This window comes from Lipophrys pholis, assembly GCF_963383615.2.
Source record: "Lipophrys pholis genome assembly, chromosome: 1".
Taxonomy (NCBI): domain Eukaryota; kingdom Metazoa; phylum Chordata; class Actinopteri; order Blenniiformes; family Blenniidae; genus Lipophrys; species Lipophrys pholis.
In genome coordinates, this window is record NC_137635.1 from 7,285,042 (window position 1) to 7,297,412 (window position 12,371).

A 12,371-nucleotide genomic window follows, 5' to 3' on the forward strand; every position below is an offset into this window, starting at 1 on the left:
GTTCCAGCCCTTCATTTGGTTTTCTCTTTGCTCGCCATATCTTGCCGTTTGAAAACGGGGAGACAAAAAAAATCCAAAAGCCTAAAAATGACATTAAACCGGCTGAAAGTCTCCACAGAGATTATGGTTAGAAAATGCCAGCTCTCCTGGAGCCCCTTCCCTCCCTCTCTCTCATTTTCTCTCAGCTGAGAGGTGCTGACAGCCCCGTAACAATAATCCAGCTCTATTGTGGAGCCGCCACAGTGCAGAAGGTTTCCCACGTCCGGCGGAGGGCGGAGCCACCAAGCGGCACGGCGAGCAGCAGAGGAGCCTGACCACTCCAGTTCAAACCACTGTCACCTTTTCCATTAGTCAGCTCCGGCGCGAGGAAGAGGAGGGCACAGACCCTCACTCAGCACTGGGTCGAATTCTTTTTTTAATCCCAGAGCGACTAACTTATTGTGCAACAGGACTGGAAGTCAGTTAAAACGCACTTTTAGTGGGCTCTCTCCTCTTCCTGCTCTTCCTCCTTTTCCCTGACGTTTCTCGTCGACTATATAAAGCCTTCTTCAGGCTCCTGCCAGAAATCTCATGGAATAACAGAATGTGTCCTCTCCACTCGAAGTCCTGCACAGCGACGGACTTCTCCATCAGCAGTCTGACGCAGCATCACCGAGCTCCCCACCAGCAGCCCAGACTTTGTGTTTCACCCAAAGAGAAAAGACTCGTTTTTCTTTCTGTCCTCCAGCTTTTAACCCTTCGAGGACCAAGTACCAGCAGCAGCTACACAGTACAGCGAGGAGAGCGGAAGATCTCATTCCTTCTCTCCCCTCTTTGAAAAGAGGCAGCTTGATATCAGAGCCCCTCCCTGGAAACACAGAGCCTCCATTCAGTCGCTCTGGGCCTCGACTCGTCACCTCTCTTAACCTACACGTGTTCAGATCCATCTCTCCACCGCACAATGCATAAACATATCACAAACAAGGTTATTTGGGGGGGGGGGTAACCCGAGCTCGTCTGCCTCTTCCAGCCAAACTCGCCGTCCTATCCATCACCATCCAGCACTCCGCCCCTCCGTCTCACCTCCAGTCCATTTCATCCTGGTCCCAGGTGGGTGTTTAAGACTCAAATGTCGGAGGAACAGAACGAAATGAAATGATTCAAAGCGGCTGTGGGAGACAGAGAGGAGGAGGAGGAGGAGGAGGAGGCGTCCAGACGGTCCCAGCTCCTCCGTCTGCAGGCTGGACGGAGCAGACCGAGCCAAACCCAGCCCACGACACACAACCTGGATCTCTAAGGTTTCTCAACATGCCTCCATAAATCAAGACATAGAGAAGGGCGCAGTCATCCTGCAGACCCCCGGGCCTGTTGAGACACCGACACCAAGTGAAATGAAGAAAGAAAGAAAGACTCCAGGTATTACTCAGTGAGATCAGGTGAAACACTGAGTCGTCTTTCTCAGGAGCGGCACTGCTGCTTATTAAAAGCACCGTTGTCACCACAGGGATGTTTTTTCGAGTGCACGTGATAAACACGGTTTAGTTTGAGTGATTCACCTCTCTCTCTCTCTCTCAGTGAACAACACCACCAGAGACGACAGCAACACAGAGCTATTTTCTGCCCAGGAAGAACTGCCAAGCTCCTGTATTTTTAGCACACTAACCTCTACCCTATTTTCTTGGTCGTCCCGCTGTCAAAATAAGAGAGCAGTCCACTGTGGCACCCGAGCTCCTCGAGGTGAACACGGATCCCCGGAGGGAGGAAGCAACAGTCCGAGTGTGTGTGTGTGTGTGTGTGTGTGTGTGTGTGTGTGTGTGTGTGTGTACACAGGAGAGGCAGAGGCAGCCAGTATTCCTCCACAACTGATGAAACAAGGCAACGCTCCATGTAATCACTCTATATATAGTGGATGTTGGGGGGAAAAAAAGAGGGGGTGGGGGTCGGGGGCAGGAAATCTTGGAAAATATGAGGAAAAATTAGGGCAGGCGAGCATTAAAGATTAATCGTGACACTGACTGCCCTGCTCAGGCCTGCCACGCCGAGGATGCCACCGTGGAGAATGAAAGAGAGCGAGAGAGAGAGAGAGAGAGAGAGAGAGAGAGAGAGAGAGAGAGAGAGAGAGAGAGAGAAAGAAAGAAAGAAAAGGAGACACTTTGGGAATGGAAATGCCTCGCAGATGAATTCTGGGGTGATGAATGTCCGTGGTTCAATACCCCGATGAATTTATGTGTGTTCCATTACGGGAGGGCGGGGATAAAACATGGAGATGGGATGGAGAGATGAGAAGGACAGAGAGAGAGAGAGAGGGGGAGAGAGAGAGAGCTGTGGAGTTAGCCAAGCAGAGCCCATTGCGAACAAGCCATCTGTAGAGATAAGTAAAGAAGTGATTACAACAGGCGCAGCTCAATTTCTGACAGTTGACGCTCGACTGCGCCTCCAGAGCCGAATTGATTTAAATGAAGAAGCTATGAATATTTTAGAGGGGTGAACCCCCTTAACCTGAGGAGTCCTGGTCTCCCTCCCACCGCCGTGCCAGGGCGTAACAGGACATACATCCAGCAGAATGTAATTATTGATAGTGAGATTATGGCCCTATTGTCACAAGGTCTGCAATCAGCTGCCTTCTTTAAGCCCTGATGAATCAATGGCACTGCCTGGACCTTTTCCGTCTGCAGTGAACACCAGCCTGGCCGGGGGATTTAGTGTCAAACTAAACCGCTGTACAGTACACTGACTGATGCCTCCAGCTAATTCTCTCTACAAACAAGCTGAGGCCCATCAGTGGGGCCTGAGTGTGTAGACACACACACACACACACACACACACACCAAAAAGATAAAAATAACTCTCACCCCCTGATAAACTCAATATGCCGCCTCACGCCACCGAGAGCAGATCAAAGCTGCCACTCAGCTTTATCTGTGTTTGTGTGTTAGAGGCTTTGGCCTGCCAGCATTCAAGGTGACGACACACACCTTCATTACACCTTCATTACAGCTCAGAACGGCCACCATCCAATGCAGCCTGGGCCGCTCCCAGTAACCTTCAGCAGGGTGAAGGTCCTGCTCTATTTAGTAAACTATGAGTTGCATTTAGGAAAAGAAAAGGAGGAAAAAGCAGCAACAGCTTTGGAGGTTGGTGGTAAGGTGCTGTTTTGGGAGCGAGTGATGGCAGGTTGTGAAACGCTGCCCTGCGGCTCTTCCCAGGAGAGCTGCTGAACTCCACTCACCCCTTCACCATTGCAAACATACCTTGATGACAAAATGTGTTATTGATGTTCACCTGAAGGTGAAAGCAGGCGTGTTCCCCTGGACACACTGATCTCTCTCTCACCAACACACACACACACACACACTAAATCACTGTCGCTGCTGGCTGAAAGGGGGCAGACGTGGTGCAATAAGGAGCCGCCCTGATGCTTCCATCCCCCTGGAAGAACACAGGAACTTGCCTCAGCTCCGTCCATCCATCCTGCCTGCACCAACGAAGCCTCACAGCAAAGAAACTTCTTTCATCAGCCATAACATCAAGGCCCACCAGGTAAGAAATAATAGACAGGTTGGGAACATTGAATGTTTAGAATCAGATCATTGCACTGGAGTAAAATTGTATGGAGCCTCTTAAGAAATCCTTAATGGTCAAGAAAGCACATTTGGTTTAATTCTGCTTTTACAGGCGATTGTCAACCTCTAATGAATTAAATTAAACTGGCCTCTTCCAAGACTGTTTCCCCCCCCCCCCCATTTTTCAAGATTTGTCAAATGAGAAATGCACACAGAAATAAAAAAAAAAAGGCAGAAGAGAAACTTGATGCTTCTCTCACACACACGCACCAAATTTCAAACTTATTTTCTCCCTGGACCCTCCCCCGTCAACATCACTGAAAATGGATCCTGCTCTTACAGTCCATTGCACCGAGAAACAATAAAACACCATCTGTTTTTTCTTGGGCCTCGTCTCCCGCTAAGCAAAGGACTTCCGCACTTAAATACCACATGAGTCAGATTAAGCTGCCAGTCACTTGCCCTTCAGACACACACTGCTCATGTAGCCCACTTGGCATCGCTCGTCTTCACAAGGGAAACGAGCAGCAGCTTGCTCTGCGTGCTCGGCCTCCTATGAGCTCTATGGAAATCCCTGGTGGCCCGTTTCTTTATACCGAGAACAGCCCGAGAAAGAAAGGAGGAAAGATGAAAAGAATAAGAGGCCTATGGGCGACGGAGCGCTGGAGTCCACCACGCAATCCCACTCTCCCTCACACCCCCAGTTTTTAGTGTGTGACAGTCATGTGAACAAGACCAAGCACATTCTTTCATGCATGAGCTCGTAGCTGCTGGAAGGATTCCGGCTGGAGAACCCAGTGCATTGAATCTGCACGGCCAGAGCCTTTTCACCGTTACCAACCAGACGACCAGCCGCTTGCTTCAGACCGGACCAACCAGAGCCGATGGAGCTCAGAAGAAAACCTTCCAAACATCTCCAGGGGCAGCATCTCTAAAGAACCAATGACACCGGGGATGAAGCATCCATTCGATCTGGATTCCTGCCCGGCCACCTAACGGGCCCAGAAGGCCGTTTTAGGCCACATTCCCTTCTGCCAAAATGTCACAGAGTGCACTCCGTCAGTAAAGCCTATAATGAATACTTAGATCCAGAGCAGAGAGGGCAAAAAAACAACGGGGCAAAAAAAAAGAAAAGCACTGAGGAGCTTTAAAATAAAAAAAATAAAACAACAGCGACCAGCAATTTGTTTCTAAAGCCACATGCTGAAGAGCAGGAGGCTCCAGCTTGTGAGGAAAAAATAAAAAGTTCAGAAACTGATAAAGCCAACAGATGTTTCTGGGGTCGTCTCGCGCTTTTCAGCCTGACTGCTTTGAATTCCTGCTTAAGAGCAGGAGGTGAAGAAGAAATCTTCCTCTGTTGTCCGTTTTGTTTCCAACTCCGATGATCCAATAAGCTGAGGCCACGTGACGACACTCTGATCTGCTGCTCAACGGGCTCGTCGCCCATGTTCCCTGGTTGTGCACTAAATTTTTTATAACATTCAAGCAGTATGGCAAAGAGCAGCTAAGCTACACCCCCCCCCCCCCTCCCCCCTCCCGCCATTCCTTCATTGAGCAAAACAATGTGGAGTGGAGCGAGGGATCAGAGGTCTCTTCCTGGGCCAAACCCCCACAGTCTCCCTCAGACAAGCTCACATGGTTTGAATCAATGCTGCCACTACAGCCACTCATTGGACCAATTCAACAAATATTGTGAAGTGCGCCGCATATTTTCTCATTTTAAGGGGGGGGGGGGGGGGGGGGGGGGGAGAAGGAAGGTGGCACGTTGGATTTGACAGCAGGAATTTCTGCTCTTGTCCAAAAGAATCAGCAGCCAAATGAGAGAAAATGATGATAAACAAAATACTTCTGGTTGCTCTTGTTCTCGCTACACATCAAAAAATTCCTGTTTTAAATTTCCCTTTGTGGCTCTATAGTCCTGAGACGAGGAGGAAATTGGCCCTTGAGAGCCCGTGGAGATTCCTGCCTTTTTTACGCTCCTTCTGCAGTGAAGGACAACAGAGCTATCTGTTCTCTAAAGGCCTGCCGGAGCTTTGTGCCTTGCTGCTCCTTTGAGGGGAGAAGGGAGACGAGGCCCTGCTGTACTTTGCTGTTGCAATAAAACTCTGATTGCTGCAGATACTGAGAAACATCAGCCAAGGAAACCTGAAGGCCAAATTACTCAGTCTCACTCATTATCAAAAGCACCATGAATCACTGACATGCTATTAATAAACCTGCACAAATATCATGCAGTGAACCTTAAAATAATGAGAAATAAATATTATTAAAACAAGACATTTCAGGCTGAACATGAATTATCTCAGCAGCGCATGCTGTTGATAAAGACAGGAGATGTTGAGTTCTCAGGCCAGTGCTGCTCAAGAGCTGCAGCCTGTGGGTGCAGCTGTCCAGATTAGCAGAGGGGAGCAGGGATAACACTGGCAGGAAAGTTTGATCTGATTAACGCTGGCATGGCTTGCAAAACCTCGCTTGTATTAAGTGCATATTTCAGGAACGCAAATGCTTTGGGATAACGTGGCCCGGATCAGAGCTGCTGCTGCTGCTGCAGTCGAGCTGAGGTTTATTCTCAGGAAGAGAGAGGAGAAAAAAAAAAAAAAACAACAACCTGGGCGCAGACATGAGGAGGAAAGTGGGTCAAGTCTGTATGTTGCAGCTCTGAAGCAGGAGTGATGGCGATGACATGCAGGACTGATCAGGACGCGTTATGGTGCGTAGAGAGTGAGAATTAAAGATTGGTGACAACATTAATGGAACACACACACAGACAGGGACAGGATCAGGCACCTACAGTGATTGGAGCCGTTCCAGTGCTGGTTCCTGATGGACGTGCTGTACGGATGAGGCGCGCCGGGCACCAGTCCTTTCTCCGGGATCAAGCATCCTCTGCTCTGGTTGTAGTAATCCATCATTAAAAACGGGTTCGGGCTGGGATTCAGTCCCACTACGTCCACACTCTCATACATCATACGGAGCAGGGCGACAGCGGGGGGATATTATCAAATAACAGAGAAAGAAAATACGCCAACTATTGTCACGCACGAGCCTTGTGGTGCTCAACTCGCCACCGGCGAAGAGGGGCCAAACGCGGGGGGGAAACTGCATCAAAATCGAGGGAAAAGTGGGGAATCCAACCGCAGCGGGAACATGTGAACATTTGGCATCTTCTCACGGCGCGGTGCGCACCCAAAACAAAAAAAAGAAAGAAAAGACGCTGGTGCGTAAATCTGCCTAATCGGCTGCGCTCAATTTGAACACATAATTTAGAAGAACAGTCTGCATTGTGTCCGGCGCAGACATACACACACACAAACACACACTCACTCACTCACACACAGAACGGAATGAGGAAACAACTTGAGCAGGGATAAATCGCGGTCCTATCGGCCCGGATGAGCCTGAATCCACACGGTGAATAAAATCCCAGCAGATGGAGGACGGATCTCCCCGGTGCGAGTCGATAACTACCGGGGACGCAGACGGGAGAGTTGTGGAGTGACTGTCCTCTGGATTACGGCTCGGTTGTCCCGTTAGGAACGAAGCTCTCGTCGCGGTGTGTCCTCGGTTCCCCCCCCCCGGCCTCAGGCTGCGCTCCTCCGGTGTCCAGAACCGCGCAGCACCGCCTCGCGTTTGGGTTTCCAGCTAAATCTTTCCCAAGAAACACCGAGCTGCTCTCATGTTCTGCAGCAATGTGACAAGGCACAGCAGCTGAGGATCCCAGGCTCCACCTCCACCGGCCTCCTTCTCCTCTTTCTCCTCCCTCAGCCTTTCATGCGTCGCTCCTCCTCCTCCTCCGGTTAACCCGTTCAGGACCGCCGTCGCGGATCTCCCTCTCTCTCCGGGACCCAGCTTTAAATAGAACCGTATTTCAGGACATGGTGGAGTTATATAAGCTCAGTAATTGGTCTTTCATATCTTTCGTGGACGTGATGAGCGCCGCAGCGGAATGCGTCTCTCTACATCCGTGGCAGTGCGCGTCTCTTTACGCGTCACCCGGACTCCTCCTTCCAACTAATTTGACCCTTTTCCCCCATGTTCTCATCAGTCCCTACCCTCCGATTTTTTTCCTTCTCCCCCAGCCGCTGTCTCCCTAATTTGCCTAATGCTATGCGGCTGAACTTTTCCTGAACCCAGGGAAGTAGGCAGCCTCACCTCCTGGTGACCCACTGGCTGACTCGCTCTCATCCCACATTATTCAACATTTCCCACCTTGCTCACCCAGGAGGCTTCAACAACCTGGGGAAAGTCACAATAACTAACTCCAACTAACTTTTCATGCAGCTGGAGGAAAGTCAAGGAATGTCAAAGTTTACTGAGCCACATTCCACACAATATTGTTGTGACTTGTTATGAACATGCAGGGTGTGAGTCGGTTCCGGCGGTCCCAGCTGAGAGGAGGCAGGGGGGTCAAACATCAGGCCCGCGGGCCAAAGCCCACCGGCAACACGCTCCCATCCGGCCCCACAAGCCTCCAAGCAACGTGGTTATATAGGATTTAGAGGAGTTTTTATTTTTAGATTTCACTGTATTCTGCACCAAAAGGTCTCATATAAATTGATTTAATGTTGAGATTGTGGTCATTTTCAGTAGATGATGCTTCTATTAGACGATGTTCTTTTATTAGACGATGCTTGTAATGTCTCCCTTCTTCAACACGCCTGAGTGTCCTGATGGTTCATCACCGAGTTCAACACTAAAGCCCGATAAGGAGCTGCTCACTGCAATCAGCTGTGTTGAAGCAGGGAGACGTGGAGAACATGCAGGGCGGCACCTCCAGGACCTCAGTCTGACGGCCCTGTATCAGACGATGCTCTTCTAGTTGGAACCGCTCAGTAGCAATGTTTCCAACATCCACACGGATAACGGACCCGAAGCATTTTCAATACGTTGTGTTTTCAGTAGCTCTGACACGGTTGTTAACTGATGCAACCAAAGTTTAGCATTTTCACTTTGTGTAAATGGAGCCTGAGACTCAACTTGAGATATTGACGATACGTCCTTTAAAACTCGTCAAACAAAAAGAAAATGCAAACTAGCGTTCAGCCTCAGAGCCACGCTGTCAGGGGGAGTTTGTAAAAAGACGGTTTTTGGACATTTCACTGTATTTTGCACCAGAAGGTTTCATTAAAATATGCTTTATGTTGAGATTCTGGTAGTAATTGTTTGATTTTGTGAAAATAGAAACATTTTCATCACGTTCTGCGCCGCAACAAAGAAAATCCTAACATTTAAATTTAAAGGTTTATTGTGGCTCTATTTTACCGGTCCGGTCCACGATGACTCTGGGCTGCCATGTGGCCCCTGAACAGTTTTAGACCCCTGCCATAAAGGAAAACTCAGGCGGCGCTGCAACGACAACATTCTGCTATGAAGCAGCGGCGTCCCGTTTCCGCCACAAATACATCATGAGGCTCGTGTTGTGTTTTGTTCTTGTGCTGAGCTGTGCTGGCCATGTGATCCAGAGGATGGATGGAGGCTCACATGCATCTCTAATGATGAAGATTAAAGACCAAACAGCCTCAAGACGCCGAATGTGAAACTGGCTTGTATCTGAGAACTACGAATGTCGACATCATCATTAAGACACTAAAACCAACTAGCATTCTGCTCTCCTGAAAGCAGTTTATTCTTCGCAATGCGAGCTGTCGGACTGTTTCTGTACATTTCTGAATAGCGTGGTTTTATTGATTGTTATCTAGTGGAACCCCCCCCCCCCCCCCAACCACAGCTGGGTCTAAGCACTCAGTTTCAGAGGGATTATCTGCATGGAGCCTGGCGGGGGGCTCGGCCTGCTCCGCCCCCACCGACTGTGACACTTATTTAAAGCAGGCCCAGTGTGTTTACCCTGCCTGATAAGAGCCAGCGAGCAGGCCTGGGCCGCCGCGACCCCTCGCTGCATTAGATAGTGGCAGACACACATTCCTTGACAGGATTAGCACTATGAGTAATGGCTGTCAGAAAATGCTAATTTTCCAGGCTCTGTTTTCTTCTCCAAGGGGAGAGCATTCATCCTGGGGTAATACCCTGTGATTGCACAGAACAAGCTGAGAGATAACGGGTTGTTGATCATTACTTATTAGGGGAGGGGTGAATACAAGATTTAACTGGAGAAAAAGTCACTTTCCCACAGATTTTTTTCCTCCCAAACATTCATCTTTAGGCCAAGACGCATCATTATTATGGTTGAAATAAGCTTAATATATAGACTCGTTCATACAGGCGTCCAGAGAAACTGGAACAGGAGACTATGGCGAGACATTTGGAGAATTGGGAGAATTAAATTACGTCAGTGGAAAAATGAGTCCTGGCTTAGTGCTGGACGGTGTCCAGTCTGAGTGACACAAGTCCTGGGACATACTTGAGAACTGATGTCACAAAAACAGGAAAAGAAAGAGACATTGGTGTTCTGAAGTGCACCTTCACAGACATGTAAAGCCGATATGAAGAACGAGAAGAAAGAGAGAGAGAGCCACAAGAGGCTCAGCTAACATTAACACAGCAGCCCAGGTGGCTTTTCTTGTTCCAGCATCAACAAGCGCCACACTCCTGAGAACATGGAAAAGTACTTTGGCACTGAAAAGCCGGGAAGAAATGAGATTGTGCCTCGATCCCCCAAGTCGCCGCCTCTGAAGGTTCAGGCTTCAAAGTGCGGCTGCATAAAGTCCAGGCAGCCAATGGAGGGGCTCGATCGAAGCAGAAGCAGACGGCTCAAAGGAAGACATGGTTCATAACGACACATAATGAAGGGACACCAGGAGAGGTAAACAAAACGTCCCTGGTTCACAGCTCAGCCGTCAGTGAGAGTCCAGTGAAGAGACAGAGAAGGTGGGCGGAGGCCTGAGGGGGTGGGGAAGAGTGGGAGACGGATTTTTAGGGGGGAATTCAAAGAGTTTTATGAGCCAGGGTGGAGAGGAGATTGCTGGCTGGACCTTGAGGGTGTCAAACTATTTTTACTGCCACTACTCTCCTTCTCTCTCCGTCCAATCAGGGCTGTGAGGAAGCCGTAAAAAGTGCCCCCCTCGCCATTCCTTCCCCGAGGAGACGATCCGACAGGTTAGAACAAACAATGGCTTGTTTGGTCACTTGGATTATTGTGCATGATAAAAGAAGGAGGAACACCTTCACTGCAAAGCGGTCGGCAGTGTCGGAGCAGAACACAACCGTTTGGTTGATGACTGAGAAGCTTTGCTGAGCGTTTTGCAGTTTCTGGAGATGATCCACCAACATCTGCAACCTGCAGTCCGCTGACACTCGTGTTGCTGCACAATGGAGATGTGGGTTGTTTTTTGTAATAAATCCCCCCGGGTTACAGGGCTTCCTGCAGTGTGTGGTCTTTATAGGAGTGGATGGTCAAATCACAACAAGGCAGACTCACATTGTCCTAAAGTGGTGGAAAAGTCTGCCGAGGCTCCGGCCGCCTGCGGACGCTGACCAGGCTGAGGGTTAGACAACAACCGATCGGACCGCCGTGTCGCTGGGCGGCACTTGGCTTGAGTCAAAGATATCTGCTGACACGATAAAGCCAGACATGTCCGAGTTAGAATGACCTGGGCCTAATTTTAGAGTTCCTGTCTGCTTTAGTGGCTACTACACAAACATAGGAGCTCATGCCCACACACACACACACACACACACACACACACACACACACACACACACACACACACACACACACACACACACACACACACACACACACACACACACACACACACACACACACACACACACACACACACACACACACACACACACACACACACACACACTCCTGCACATGTGCCAGCAGATGGCTAATGCCCAGACGATAAAGAAGTTGGGGCAAGCCTCAGTAAAGCTTTCCATCTTCCTCAAATCTTCTCAGTGACCTGATAAAGCTCCAAAGCAAGGAGATTTAAAGGAAGAGAAATTGTGAGTGCAAACACTCCAGGAAGCTGAAATGTGTCCTAATGTGCCGAGCGACAGTGATCCTATGTCCATTTCTCCGTGACGTTGAGGGACAAAATGTGCTGGACTGTTTGCTTGTCAGCAGCTTTATCCCACGACGGCGATGATCAGTCTGGTAATCCTCCATATCTCCGCCCCGACTCCTGCAGCTTGAACAGCAAACTTCCTCGTCTCCCCAGTCAGAAGAAAATCTCCACCGAGTTCATGCCCGAGTGCTGAGGTGCATGTTTGCCTTTAAGTCTACCTGAAACTCCACGGCCTGTCTGCTACCACTCCTTTCCCCTGGCTGCACTCTGTGTGTGTGTGTGTGTGTGTGTGTGTGTGTGTGTGTGTGTGTGTGTGTGTGTGTGTGTGTGTGTGTGTGTGTGTGTTTGTTTGCGCAGCTGGTTTTGTGCAGCCCGTACAAGCATCGGCAGCCAAACCCAGCAGCTGTGCCTCCCGACAGCGAGCCAACGTGTAATGAGGGCCCGACCCTTCGATGTGAGAACAAGCTCCAGTTATCGACGAACGCTGCATCACTTCCACCTCCGTCCTGTCAATCTACCGGATTCAGACAAACTCTGACCCACGGAGCTCCACATCCCCAGTCTGCATCTGTGTGTCTTCTCTTTAAAAAAAAAAAAAAAAAAAAAGGTCCTCTCAGTGGCTGCATGGATCTTTGTGACCCCCCCCCCCCCCCCCCCCCAAACCCACTCAAACCCCCCCCTGATCATTATCCCTTTAATGTCCTTCCGACAGGAGATTCCAGCATTTATGGTACAGGCCTATATCTGCCCATAAAGCCTTTTATTGTTTAGCCTGGTTCTATGGTGGCCGTAACCTGGTTTTCCCATTTTTTATGGGGACCTTCACTATATCACGGGGGGAGCCGGGGGGGTGTTT

The 12,371-nt window shown here is 49.6% G+C and overlaps 1 protein-coding gene across 2 annotated transcripts in view; it reads right to left on the reverse strand.

Moving 5' to 3' along the window:
- Positions 1–12,371, reverse strand: part of raraa (retinoic acid receptor, alpha a) — a 154,692-nt gene that overhangs the window by 33,706 nt on the left and 108,615 nt on the right. The window contains exon 1 of one of the 2 annotated variants that reach the window (XM_080463118.1): positions 6,334–7,299. The exons of the other annotated variant lie outside the window; for it this stretch is intronic. Within the exon in view, the coding sequence (XP_080319244.1) occupies positions 6,334–6,511 (178 nt within the window). The 5' untranslated portion in view covers positions 6,512–7,299. Of the gene's footprint in view, positions 1–6,333; positions 7,300–12,371 lie in introns of those variants that run through there. 2 annotated transcript variants of the gene reach the window in all.